The following is a 13490-nucleotide window of genomic DNA, read 5'->3' on the forward strand; positions in this document are numbered from 1 at the left end:
CAGTCATAGATGAAGTTGTGGGCATAGGAAATTTAGGGAATTTTCACCTGAGAACCTTGATTTTTTGCAGTAATGTAGGAGTGGCATGATTTGGGAGTGGCCCTGCTGGGGAGTAGCCATGTTGGGCTGAGGGCTTGAAGAGAGTGATGAAGATGGTAAAGGCCTCTGGAGGAAAAAAAGAGGGGGCTGAGCAGGAGAAATGGTTTCAAGTGCTACTAAGGGCCACACTGAGATCAAAGACCACAGATTTGTGAGGGCACAGCTGTGCATGGATGGGTGACTTCCCAGCAGGGTTCCTGCGCACAGGAGATAGAGGAAATTGATTATATAAGTTTAGGAATTCACAGGTCATGAGTGGTGTTGATGATACAGTCAAGAGGGAGGTTTAGGCTAGAGTTGTAAGAAAATGAAACCCTGAAGGAGTTTGAGTATGAGAAAAGGGGTAAGTTGAGGAACTGGAGGCTTAAAAACAGTGTACTTGGTCTTTGGGAGTAGGAGAGTGAGTCAGGTTGGATGAGGTTGAGGTGATGGTTGGGAGGTATTGAATTTCATAGGCGGTGCCATCTTAGATAATGGCAAGATCCAGGTGTGGTCTTGTTAGTGGGTGGTTGACAAGGAGTGTCAGTAAATGCTGATAGATACAGCAGAACACCAGGTACCACACAAATAGACAGGGTAGGGAGTGGTCATGGTTTGTCAGTCTGGGCAATTGCACGCAGTGTTTGGGGACACCCAGGATTCATATTCAGAAACTTCTTACTCGGGCCACTGTGCACGTTAATTTGCCTTATTTAAGTCTCAGTTGCCCATCTGTCAAAGGCTATCATCACAGCACCAAATTCACGGGACTGATATGAAAGGTAAATGAGATCACATAGGGGGAGTCCTGAACACAATGCCTGGCACATAAGCACTCCATAAATAACAGGTATGACAGGATGACTGCTATCATTGAGACCGAGGCTCCCACTAAGGATTCACCTGGTAGAAAAGGTAGCGCACTAACATGAAAAATACATGAAAGGTCACATGGGGATGGCTTCTTTGTGACAACAGCCTAGATTTTTGGAATCAAACAAATTTGTGTTTGCATTCCAACCCTGCCACTTACTAGTTGTGTGACTTGAGGCAAGTCATCTAATCTGTCTGAGGTTAATCGTTTTGCTGTGTTGCTAATATCTTCATTCCCAAAAATGTATTATGTGCCTGCCTGCTACGTTCCAGGCATCGTCCTGGGTGTTGGAGATAAAAGAGACTAGCAAAAGATGCTATCCTTGTGCTCACACTATAGCTGGGGAGACAGAAGGAATGATTCTAATTGGGAAAACTAAGTTCTGGCAAAGCTAAGTCTGGGACAATAAGTCTGAGACCCGAGTCCAGGTTAATTCTGATTTATGCTGGAAAGAAATCTCCTGCCTCCATGTAGCCATTAGCTCATTCCCTCCTTTTTAAAGGCAAAAATAGAACTTAGTACACAGTTCCCACTTTTTTACAGTAGTGGAGTTTTAGAAACTTTTTTGGAAAGTAGAATGGATCTTTTTTTAATTCCCACGGGCTGAGCAATCTGCATGTAGACGCTTCCCATCATGAAAGACTGTGGAGTGAGAGGTCAGGACATAGTAGCAGCCCAGCGGCTCCTTCAATAATTTGCTCAGGTCCTCAGTTTCCCCTTTGTAATGTAGGGATAATAACAGTAAGTACTTCATAGAGTTAGTGTGAGTGTTAAGTGAATTATTTTGTGTAAAATGCTTAGGACAGTGTCTGGCACATAGTGTGCATTCAAAGTATGTTAGCTATTATTATTTTGTAAGTGATGATCTTAACAAAGACAAGGCAAAATGTATTCCTCAGCCTAGATACAGACCACCAGAAACTGTTGAATGGGTGGATCAAAGCAACAAAAACGTCAACTAGAAATCAGGTTTAGAATGAGTAGATTTGCAAAACGTCAGGGCAAAAAAAAGGAGAAACTTACTGACACAGCTAAAGTTCAACGTTAAACAGACCTATCACAATGGCTCGCAATGTAGTATCTGCACCATAAATATTGGTTGATTTATTAAGTACTTGCTTTACAAAACAAAGGTCCAAGGAAGCGCTTTGTTTACTAAATTCTTTTCCTTTCCTTTCTCTGAAGAGTTGGAAAGAGAGAGCTGATGGCTTTCCACGTCTCCTGTTGGGGCTTGAGCCCACACCCCCTGCGTGGTTCCGAGGTAGCGCTCCAGTTTCATCTGGTGTGAGAGCCCCCAAGCTCCTGGGTTGCAGGTTGCAACTTGCGTCTCAGTCCTTTCTCTCAGGTCTATCTCAGGAACACTTTCCAGGGGAAGATAAAGACATTTCTGGTCTCAGGCTCTCTGCTCTGAGAACCCTCCCTCCTCGTCTTTATTGCAGAAGTCAAAAGAGAGAAGTTAGTGTGAATAGAAGTCAGAAGGGAGAATGGCCCATGAGGGGTTTTCTCTACAGTCTCTTGGGAAGCTACTATCATTTTCTTCCAATCAAATGTTTCCAGGACAATTTGTCTGATTTTGGAACTTTAGAGAAAGTCCTCACCTCTTCCCTATTACTTTCTCCCCCCCACCCCCACTTCAACTCCTTAGGGGCTTTCTTCTCTCTGAAATTTGAGCTTAAATTTAAACACAGTGTTCCCCCAGAAACTGTGCAGCCTTCTCTTTTTCTGGCCTCTGTTTAAAAAGCTAGATTCAAGCTATCATCACACCATGCCTTTTAAAACCAACATTTGCCAGGTTATAAAAGAGATATAAACGGAAAAATGGCTGCCCAGGAACTTTGACACATTGCAAACCCTTTTTTGTTATAATCTGAATGTGGTAAGATGGTTATTAGGAAGTATGTTTAAGACCAGAGTACCCAGCTCTGATAACATGACAAAAATTTTTTCAACGCTAAATAAAAGCAAAAGGACAGTAGTGGGGTTTTTCATCAAGTAAACAATTTCAATATAAAAATGTATCCTTTGTGACCTTTTTCTTTTCTTAAAAGAATGATAGGGACTGCAGATAGCAATTACGTGCATTAGTTTTTAAGAAATTTACTTGGTAAAATTAAAAAGCTGCCAATCCTAAATTGGTTCTTTTTATTTGTTTACCTTATTGGGCTGTGAAAATCAAAAGACTTATTCTGTTAATATCTACTCCTTCTGCAGCTGAGAAAGCCCTCTGAAAGCTCAGAAAAAGTGCCCTTGTGAAATAAATTCCCTTCTTATTTATTTTTATTTTTTAAATATTTTATTTATTTATTTAAGAGAGAGTGAGCACGAGCTGGGGTGGGGGGGGGGTGGAGAAGGAGAAGGGGAGGGAGAGAATCTGAAACAGACTCCATGCTGAGCATGGAGCCCCACTCAGGGCTCTATCTCAGGACCCTGAGATCATTACCTGAGTCGAAATCAGGAGTCAGTCGCTTAACCGACTGAGCCCCCAGGCGCCCCAATTCCCTTCTTTTAAAGAGGGCATTCTGGCATAGCTTTTTCTATTTTTAACCTTTTTAAAAAAAATTGTGGTAAAATATACATAACATAAATTTACCACTTAAACCACTTTTAAGTGTACAGTGATATTAAGTACATTCACACTGTTGTGCGACCATCACCACTATCCATCTCCAGACCTTTTTCATCTTCCCAAACAGCAACTCCCAAACAGCCATTAAACATGAACTCCCCATTTCCCCTCCCCTCATCCCTGACAACCACCACCATTCTACTTTCTGTCTCTATGAATTTCATTATTCTAGGTATCTCATCTACATGAAACCATACAGTGTTTTTGTGTGTGGTGTCTGGCTTATTTCAGTGAGCACAAGGTCTTCAATGTTCATCTATGCGTGGTATGAGAATGACATTCCTCTTAAAGGTGCTTTTAACCTTTTTGACAATTCTACTCGTTTTGAAGTTCTTTTTTTTTTTTTTTTAAGATTTTATTTATTTGAGAGAGAGAATGAGATAGAGAGCATGAGAGGGGGGAGGGTCAGAGAGAGAGGCAGACTCCCTGCTCAGCAGGGAGCCCGACGTGGGACTCGATCGCGGGACTCCAGGATCATGACCTGAGCCGAAGGCAGTCGCTTAACCAACTGAGCCACCCAGGCGCCCTTGTTTTGAAGTTCTTTCAACTAATTGGGTGGTTGGTAAAAGGACAAGTCTTGCTGGCTTTCTATATTGACTCATCTGTAAAATAGTTCTGAGTTTTGTACTATCATTTAAACATATCCAAGTAGGCATCACAAACCTATGGGATCCAGACACAAGTGGTAAAGGAGAGTGGAGGGGGGTCAATGGTGAAACGGAGAACCTTGCCTCCCATGAAGGTGGCCACTACCACCCAGTTCCAACCCATCATTCCTAATAGGTAATGTAGACCCAGAATCCAACGGACAAGTCTCCTAATTTTCATGCATTGGCCAGTACTGTTGCGCCAAATGGAACATATTTGCAAGCCAGATCTAGCCCACAGGCCACCAGTTCGCAGTCTCTGCATGGGCTAATAAGGTGCTAATTTTAGTGCGGCTTCATGCATGCATTCATTCATTCATTCACGCAATAAATGTGTACTGGGTCTCTACTAAAGGTTAGGCTACACATACAAGATATAGTTTAAAAAATATATGATAAGAGAGCAAACAGTAGCAGCATAAATGCTATAACAAAGCGAAAACAATTACGACTTAACATTTATTGAGCACTTCCTACGTGCCAGGGAGTTTTTAAGAACTTTACATGTATTAACTCATTTAAGTCTTGAAACAATCCTACGAAATAGGCATAAAGTGTTTCCATTTTAATTATGAAAACACAAGCCTTAAGCGGTCAAATCACTTGTCCGTGGTCACACCGCTTGAAAGTGCTGACGTGGGATTTGAGTTCAGATTGGTTCAGGAGCCCAAGGTCTTGACTGGAAGGGGTTCAGAGGACGGGGTCTTATAGGGTTAACCTGTGGATCTATGAAGACTTCCAGAAAGGTTAACGTTTGTCTTGTCTTGAAGGATGATTTCGGCAAACAAAGCCGGGAGTGCAATCCAGGCCGAGGAAGTTGAGCCAGGGATCATACTTTAAGGTTGGCAGGAAATGAGTCTGAAGAGGTCGCTCTCAGGGTCTCCAATGCCATCTATTCAACCCTTTGTTTTCAGGTGCGATATCGGCTTAGCGAGGACTTATGTTTCAGTAGTAGCTGTGATAGCAGAATGGTGTCGAAGCACAGGGGCATTTACACGTTCCACACAGCGAAGCGCCCCTGATTTCTCCCGCCAGAGTCCCTCTGCCGCTGTCCTGCCCTAGACCACCTTCAGGGACTACAAGTCCCGTCATGCAGTCCCGTCGTGCAGCGAGGACGCGCCGGGAGCCCGGCGACCTGCCCCGCCCCGCCCCGCCCAGGCTCCGCCCCCGCCCCGCCCCTCCCGCCCGCAGCCCCCTCCCGCCCGGCCAGCCCCGAAGAGTTCGCCCGGTGGCCGCGGCAGACGGAAGGCGAGGGAGAGCCTCGGCGGCAGCAGGATGGGGGACTCCAAAGTGAAAGTGGCCGTGCGGATCCGGCCCATGAACCGGAGAGGTGAGAGCCGAGCCCGCCCGGGGCCGCCACGGTGGAGCGGCAGGTGCCTGGCGCGCCCTTCCCTCAGCCGCGGCCGCCGTGTGGGGTCCGGCCGGTCCCGCCCCTGCAGTCCGCGTCTAGGCGAGAGAGCGGCCGGCGCGCCCCGAAACCTCGTCCCCCGCGCCCGCCCGTCCTGCGCGGGGACGCCCCTCCCCTCGCCCGCACCGCGTCCCGGGCGCCGCGGGCCCCACGTCCCGGTCCGCTGCCCCTTCCGCCGGCGCTCCCGCCCCGCCCCGGCGCCCTTTCGCCCTCTCGCCTCCCCTGCCCTTGCGGGAGGGCGCTCTGGTCCCTTGCCCCGGGCTCGCTTCCTCCTTCCCCCCACCCCTGCCCCTCGCTCGTGCCCCGCCGCGTCCCCCGCTTTCTCCTTGCCAGCTGTCAGAGTGGCCCCCGCCCCTCGTGTCCTCACCCCTCCAGCCTGCCCGGGACAGCCAGGGACCCCGAGGCCCCACGTCTCTGGCCCAGTCACCCCAACCCTGCACTTCTGTGGTCCGTGGCAGGAAGAAATGGCAGGGAATTTGGTTTACTCCTGAGAAAGCACTCAAGTGCAAACATTCCTCGTCTGCGTTTTTGTACGTTTAGCCTGGACGGTCATAAAGAATTGTAAAGACTTTGATTGAAGTTGGGTAAAAGAGATGCCCTTCCACCCTTTTTTTGGCTGTTGAGATAGTTTTGTTTTTGCTTGAAGTCATATTCGTCATCTCTCAACAATAAATAGTTTAAGTGCCAAGATTCTTGTGAAATTGTATCTTTCAGACATTCTCTCAATTCTGCAGGGAGGGTAGAGAAAGCAGATAAACCGAGTACATTTTAAATCATCTTTAGTCAGTCAAATGGAGTGAGGAGAACCCCCAACTCAAGTACCAAGAGGAGGTGGGCTGGGCCTTGGCTTTAATGCTTAAGTAGCAGCGTGACTGGGCAAGTAACTTGAAATGAGATAATATATTTGAAAACACTTTCTATACAAGGCTGTTACTGAGATTACTGTTACAACCCCAGCAGATGACTTTTCAATTGATAAGACTCTTAACTAATCAAAATCTTGTATCAGAATCACTTCTAAGACGTTTTTGCAACTTACTTGTTGGTAATCAAGTGTTAAGTCTGTAGAAATTATGAGTTTTCCTTTTCTGTGCTGTCATTTGTGTATATTGAGATACACAGATCAACCAGTTGTCAGTATGTTTTGTTGGGTTGTCCTTCTTTTGGAAGTTGGTTTATTTCTCTTAGAGTCATGTCTTCTATTGGAGTTGGTGATTCCTCCTTTCTCTGCTAGGTCAGCTTAAGGCTGTCACGTGACATAGAAGAGTTCCTCCTCCCCGCGGGCCCGCCCCCCCCCCCCCCCCCCGAACTTAAACTAGTACACGTTTTGGGGCTTCAGTCTTTCCTTTGACAAAATTAGAGATCTTAGATGAATTCTGAAAGTTTTCAGAAACTTCTATTCTTAAGTGCTCAGGCATCTTTATTCAACTTTATTACCATCACAATGATTAAAAAAAAAAAAAACAGGAAAAAGCAAGCCACATAAAACAACCTGGATTTGATTCTGAAAGGATGATTTCAGCACATTCTTAAAATTGCCTTTTCACAAAAAACTTGGAAATGTCAGTGCTAAAAAGATGCAGCTAACCAACCATCACAGAAGAACTATCTCAGATAATTAGAATCCTTCCCTGTTCCCCTCCCCGCATGAATTTCAGTTTTTGAGGGCAAGTACTATTGTTATAAATTGTCATTAGTTAGATTGTAATAATTGGCAGGATCAGAGTTTCCAGGGACACACAGAGTAATAATAATTTTAGCTGTGGAATGGATGTTAGCTGTTCCTTTGGTTGAACTCATTTCAAAATTAAGGTTTATACATGGATCCATTACTCTATTAATAGAAGTGCCTTATAATGGTAAACTGCTTCCCCCTTCATTTAGTGCCATCTCTTACCTAGCCTTGTATTTCCCAGATGCATATGGACTTCTTTTTGCTGTGATTACCACAATAATTAAGGTTGTTGGTTCTATTTTGTCATGAAGTTGTCATTTACATAAATCTAGAAGTAATGGAATACATTGTAGTGGAATTCTAAAGCTAATGATTTTTTTCTTTTTTTTAAGATTTCATTTTTAAGTAATCTCCACACCCAGCATGGAGTTTGAACTTAAACTCCCAGATCAAGTGTTGCATGCTCCACTGATTGAGCTAGCCAGGCTCCCCTAAAGCCAGTGATCTTCAAACTGCTGTCTGGAATTTGTTTAAAAAGACTAAAACAGAAATGTATTTTCTTTCCAGTAATTTGATCCAGAACTTTGATCATTACTTCTGGGAAAATTAGTGTATTAAGTAAGTAGTGTGTAATTATGACAAATAGTAAACTTCTAGTCATAATTATTTCTCTTTTAGCATATCAGTTCAGGATGCAACCTCAGAAATCACTCTTCACAAGTAAGAATGAGAAGAGAATGGGTTACCAGGATGATGAAGTTTTGCTGTATAGATTCTGATATTTGGAATCATATTGGCTACTTTTTGAGGAAAACTGAAATTTGCAAGAAGCTTCAAGCATACCATTAAGTTCTTCATCTGATTCAGTATCTGTGCTAAGGTGTTAAGGTAGTTAGTTGGTTTCTTATTTAACATTTATTATGGAAGTAAGAGTTTCAGTCTTTTTTGCTAAATTATATGTGGGTTTGGGAAACATAGTTATTTCAACATTAAGCATTATGCTCTAGTTCAATAATAGCAAGAATTATAACAGCTATTGAATACGCTTTTGTCAGTAATATTTTTTTTGTTATATATTTTAACATTGCACTAACAAAACAAAACATAAAGAGTCTACGACATCCTTCCATTTTAACAATTCATGCTCTCAGGTGCCTGGGTGGCTCAGTTGGTTAAGCAACTGCCTTCGGCTCAGGTCATGATCCTGGAGTCCCGGGATCGAGTCCCGCATCGGGCTCCCTGCTCAGCAGGGAGTCTGCTTCTCCCTCTCCCGCTCCCCCCTCTTGTGCTCTCTCTCTCTCTCAAATAAATAAATAAAATCTTTAAAAAAATTAAAAAAAATTTAAAAAAAACCCCGAAAAACAATTCACGCTCTCATTTTCTTATTTCCATTCTAGTTTGTGTTCACATGCATATGTAATTTTACCTACTTTTAATATTACAACTTTTGTTTTTGCTTTTCTTCATCTGAAATATGTCCTTAAACAAGCTGAAGGAAAGCTGTTAACTTGATTTGTCATGAGATCTTGAAGTTCTTGTTGCAGATATTGTTTGTTTTTTCATGTTATTTTTCAGACTTGGACAACTCACGAGGTAACTCCGGTTGTGTTTTTCTATATACTGTAAGGAACACCCATTCATACATTATTAAACAGTTTAATTATTGAATGAACTGAAAGGTTTACAAGCATAATCGATGGTACTAGCTAGATCAGTGACACTCTCCTGTTCAGGAATTTGAAGTTTTATAACTTCAGATGGTTTAAAAAATACTTAATATTTACTGAGTGCCTGCCAGGTATCTAGCTTATATTAGATATTACAGGATCATACTGCCTTTCTGCAGAGGACTTCCCATGGTTAAATATGTATAAGATCAACTGCCAAAATAAATACATTTACATCAAAAGGGTTTGGAAAATACCTTTCCTATCTACCTAGCCTAAGGTAGTGAAACCAAGAATTACATTAGATATTTAGTTGGAGAGAAAAATAGTGAAATGGGTTGTTAAGGAAAATGGATAATAAGTATATTTCAACAGGTATTTCTCAAGGGATTACTTTGCATTTTATAGTACTTGATGCAGTGAAAGGCACAAAGAAAGAAGAAGGTACCGTTCAATAGAAGTCAGTGCTTAAGTAAATCATGGTCTAGAATCTCAGTGGAAAGATTGTTATGTAGATATTAAAAATGATGAAAATCAGCATCATTTACCAAGGAAGGTAGTTTCCTATGTTAGCAGAAAAAGCAGAATGGAAAGCAGTATGTGCAACTGTACAGTTGGATCTGCTATTATGATTCTTACTGTGTAAAAATGTCAACAGAAATGGGCAAGGGCTAGAAAAAAACATGAAAAAATGAGATTGCTTGTTCCTGTTGGGAGACTTATATCCTGAAAACTCTCTCTTAGTGTTGACTGCTATTGTAGTGTTCAGCTTTTTAAAGTGTGCTTTATGGTTCATGCTCATGAGGAAATGGCTCTCCTGTGAAAAGACAAGATTAAAAGGTAAACACCTATTGCAGATTGCCAGGTAGTGATCGGGAAATACAGGAATTCAGAGGAGCGAAAGATCCCTGAAAGCCTGGTGATCAGGGAAGGCTTCTCTGGGGAGGGAGAACCTTGATGTGGAGGGAGGAAGCTTATGATCAGAATGGGTGCATGGTAGCAGGCGAGGGGAGAGCGTTGGGTCTTTGGGGAGGAACTATGGCCTGAGAGCAAAGGCACAGAGACAGGAATGAACCAGGCAAGTTTAGGTGGCAGAGACAAGAAAAGCCTGCCAGAAAGGAGGATTCTGTGAGCTTGACTAGAGAAGGATGAGTTTGGAAAGGTAGCGTGGAATTGCAGGGAGCCTTGAGTGCTAGCTAGGCCCAAAAGTGTGGGTTAGGGTGGCTGGTCCACGTGCTCTGTTTAGCTCTGTAGAACTTTGCATGGATCTCAGACACAAGCACGAAGGAGGAAGATTGCCAGGTCTTGAATTTTTTTTTTTTTTTTTTAAGATTTTTATTTATTTGCGAGAGAGAGAATGAGAGACAGAGAGCATGAGAGGGAGGAGGGTCAGAGGGAGAAGCAGACTCCCTGCCGAGCAGAGAGCCCGATGCGGGACTCGATCCCGGGACTCCAGGATCATGACCTGAGCCGAAGGCAGTTGCTTAACCAACTAAGCCCCCCAGGCGCCTGATTGCCAGGTCTTAGAGCAGGATCAAAAGCCTGGGTAGATGCCTGTTTCAGGGCATAGCTGGGTAACATTTAAGAGCGGGTGGTGAAAATGAAGCCATGTGAATAGGAAGAATCAGGAGGCTGGTCAAACTTAGGTAAGCAATCGGGACTCAGAAGACAAGGTGAGACTGAAGAAGTAAGAAGCTGAGAAAACACACTGGCAGTCTGTGAAGACACAGGTGATCCTTAGGAAATGAAGGGGCTAGGTAGCAAGGAGATTCTGAAACAGGAAGGGGGTTTTGACCCTGAGGTCATTGGTGGTCTCAGAGAGATAACTGATACTGGAGTCGAGGATGGCTGTGGATGGAAATTTCTGACATACTTTCTAAAACAGAAGATCCTTGTTTTCTACCATCTGCTTGATATGCTAATGGAGAATGAGGCACACATCTATTACAGTATTGTTTTGTTTCTACTGTCTCTGCTCAATGACTGAAATTGGGATTTATCCATATAGGGCCAGAGGCTTTTGGAGAAGAAAGTGCACATTTATATGATAAAATAAAATAAAATTTGTTTGAGTTTACTTTTACCCCCTCACCTCCATAAAGCAATGACTAATGTCTAACTTTTCCAGTCCTTAAGGTCTGAAGATGGAGGAAACCACTGACAAAACTATTCATTACGCTGATGGAGATGTTTATTGAGTGGAGATGGATTATTATTGATGTCTTGACTTGCTGATCAGGTTCCCCTTGTGTTCAACAGAGCATGTTTAAAAAAAAAAAAAACTTGGCAGAGATGAGCAGTGTAATTTATGGGGAAGTGCGTGACACTAACTGGTCTCTGGGACACAAATCCATGACTTAATTGGTACTGGGCTTGGGCTTTCAGCTGCCGTAGTATCTTTAAAAGATGGTATTAGCCCATTCAGTATGTGTTGATTGAAGAAAAGAACAATAGCTACTTCTTTCTGAGAGCTTTCTGTTTGTGAGCTACAGAGTTGAGTATTTTTTATACATTGTTTTACTCTTCAAACGAAATTCGGAAGGTAGTTTATGGAATTATCATTTAACAGAATCTCAGAGAGGGGTAAGTAAACTTCCCCAGAATTACAAGACCAGTATTTTGGAGCCTGAATTTCATCTACTGTGCCATTAAAGCCTATGGTTTTACTGCTGATTTGGACATGATGATCTTTAAAGGGACCTTGCATTCTTGAGTTTACATAATTTTCAAAGATGTACAGGGTACACGAGAAGCATAAGTTATGATCTTTGACCAAAGGAGCTCACTGTCTTGTTGGTAATAAGAGATGCACAGGTGAGTCAGTTACAAGAATATATGTACACAGTGATGCCACTGCATTATGAATTAAAGAAATGGGAATGAGACTTGAGAATGGTAAGGACTGTGCTGGAGACAATGGGCAGGGAGGGAGACATGGCAGGTGGGGTACAAAACACAAGTTGTTGGAATTAATCTGTGTGTTTTTACCTTGCTCATAAGCTAATAAATTAGCTAGTTACTGGTTCAGGGATGCTGGTAGAAGATATGGGACTTCTGGGTCAGAGGACTTCCTCATGGCATGGCAAGCAGTGTGAGTAGCTCCCCTTGATTGCCAATCCCATAAGGGTGTGGAGAGTCCAGATGGCTGCTGTGCAAGCAGTGGGTTTGTGTTGCATCTGAGGAACACTGGGCTTGGGGAATCCATTGTTTTAAGTGGTAAGCAAGCCTGTTCTTTGTCCCAAAGGAAGACCTTGTCCCTCAAGATTGCTGGCTACAAACACATTCCTGAGAGAGGGGCTGGGTAAAGAGCATCTATGGCCTAGCATTCTAGGTATACCCAGCAAGCACATGTCAAGGTGGCATGGAAGCAACTGAAATTTAGGAAACACAGGAAGACTGCAAAGCTTCTTGTGTAGATGACTTAGATGACTAAGGGAATGAATGTTGGGGTCATTAACTGACATCAGAAATATAGGAGAAGCAGGTTTTAAAGTGGAGGTGTAGGAAATGATGAGTTTTATTCTTAGACATTCAACAATATTTAGTCAGTCCTTATCACGTGCTGTATACTGCACCTACAACTACGAGTAAGATAATCATGTGTACTTGGAAGAAATTCAACAGACTTGTTGAGTTTTAGGTGTCTGAAGTGTTGTAGTCAAGTGAGTGGATCCAGAGTGCTGTTGCATTTGGGTCTGAACCTAAGGGACTGGAGATGTGTGGAGAGTCACGCATTTGGGAGCCATTACTGTAGGTAGAAGATAGAATACCAAATTAAGGTGTGTGTGAAGGGGGAGGTCACAGAGGCCAAGAAGAGAGACCTAAGGAGAAGCAGATAAAAGTAATATGGAAGCCCAGAGCACGCCTGGGTGGTGCAGTTGGGTAAGAGGCTGACTCTTGGTTTCGGCTCAGGTTGTGATCTCAGGGTTGTGAGATCAAGCTCCATGTGGAGCCCCATGTCAGACTCTGTGCTCAGTGCAGAGTCTGCTTGAGATTCTCTTGTTCCCTCTACCCCTCCTGCTCGTTCTCTCTCTCTCTCTCTCTCAGATAAAAAAAAAAAAAAAAGTAATATGGAAGCCCAGAGAGAAAATGTGTCAAAGAGTGAATAGTCGGTAGTCCGATATCACAGGAATGGCACCTAATAATTGTGTTCAGTGGATTTGGCATCATGGCGGTCAGTGGTAATTTTCAGAATAATTTTGACTGAATGAATGAATTAGTGTTGGTATGTTAATAGTGGGCTGAGAAATAAGTGGGTTGCTAGTATGGTGGCAGTGAATATACAAGTTTCTTTCAAGAAAATCTATTTAGAAGGGAAGCGTGAAGAGTGGTATCTGGAGTTGTACCTAGGAACAGACCTTTTTTTTTTTAATGAGCTGTTTGAGACTCATTATAGACAGAGCCAATAGAGAGGGAAATTTTTGAAATATGGGAAGAAGGGGATAATTATGTAATGGCAAAGGCCTGGAGTGTGTAATTTTCTTGATGAAGTAGATTGTGAGGTTGTTATTTGAG

At 43.0% G+C, this 13490-nt stretch overlaps 1 protein-coding gene across 2 annotated transcripts in view; it reads left to right on the forward strand.

Annotated features, from left to right (window-relative positions):
- The first annotated feature begins 5407 nt into the window (after window positions 1-5407).
- KIF13B (kinesin family member 13B) overlaps window positions 5408-13490 on the forward strand; it is a 201206-nt gene continuing 193123 nt past the window's right edge. For both annotated transcript variants that reach the window (XM_064585325.1, XM_045880084.3), the window contains exon 1: window positions 5408-5555. In XM_064585325.1, coding sequence (XP_064441395.1) covers window positions 5501-5555 — 55 coding nt within the window. In that variant the 5' untranslated portion in view covers window positions 5408-5500. The remainder of the gene's footprint in view (window positions 5556-13490) is intronic.

The sequence above is a fragment of the Mirounga angustirostris genome, unplaced genomic scaffold (assembly GCF_029215605.1).
Source record: "Mirounga angustirostris isolate CCGP_5_RB_7025 unplaced genomic scaffold, mMirAng1.0.hap1 SCAF_2, whole genome shotgun sequence".
In the NCBI taxonomy this organism is placed as follows: domain Eukaryota; kingdom Metazoa; phylum Chordata; class Mammalia; order Carnivora; family Phocidae; genus Mirounga; species Mirounga angustirostris.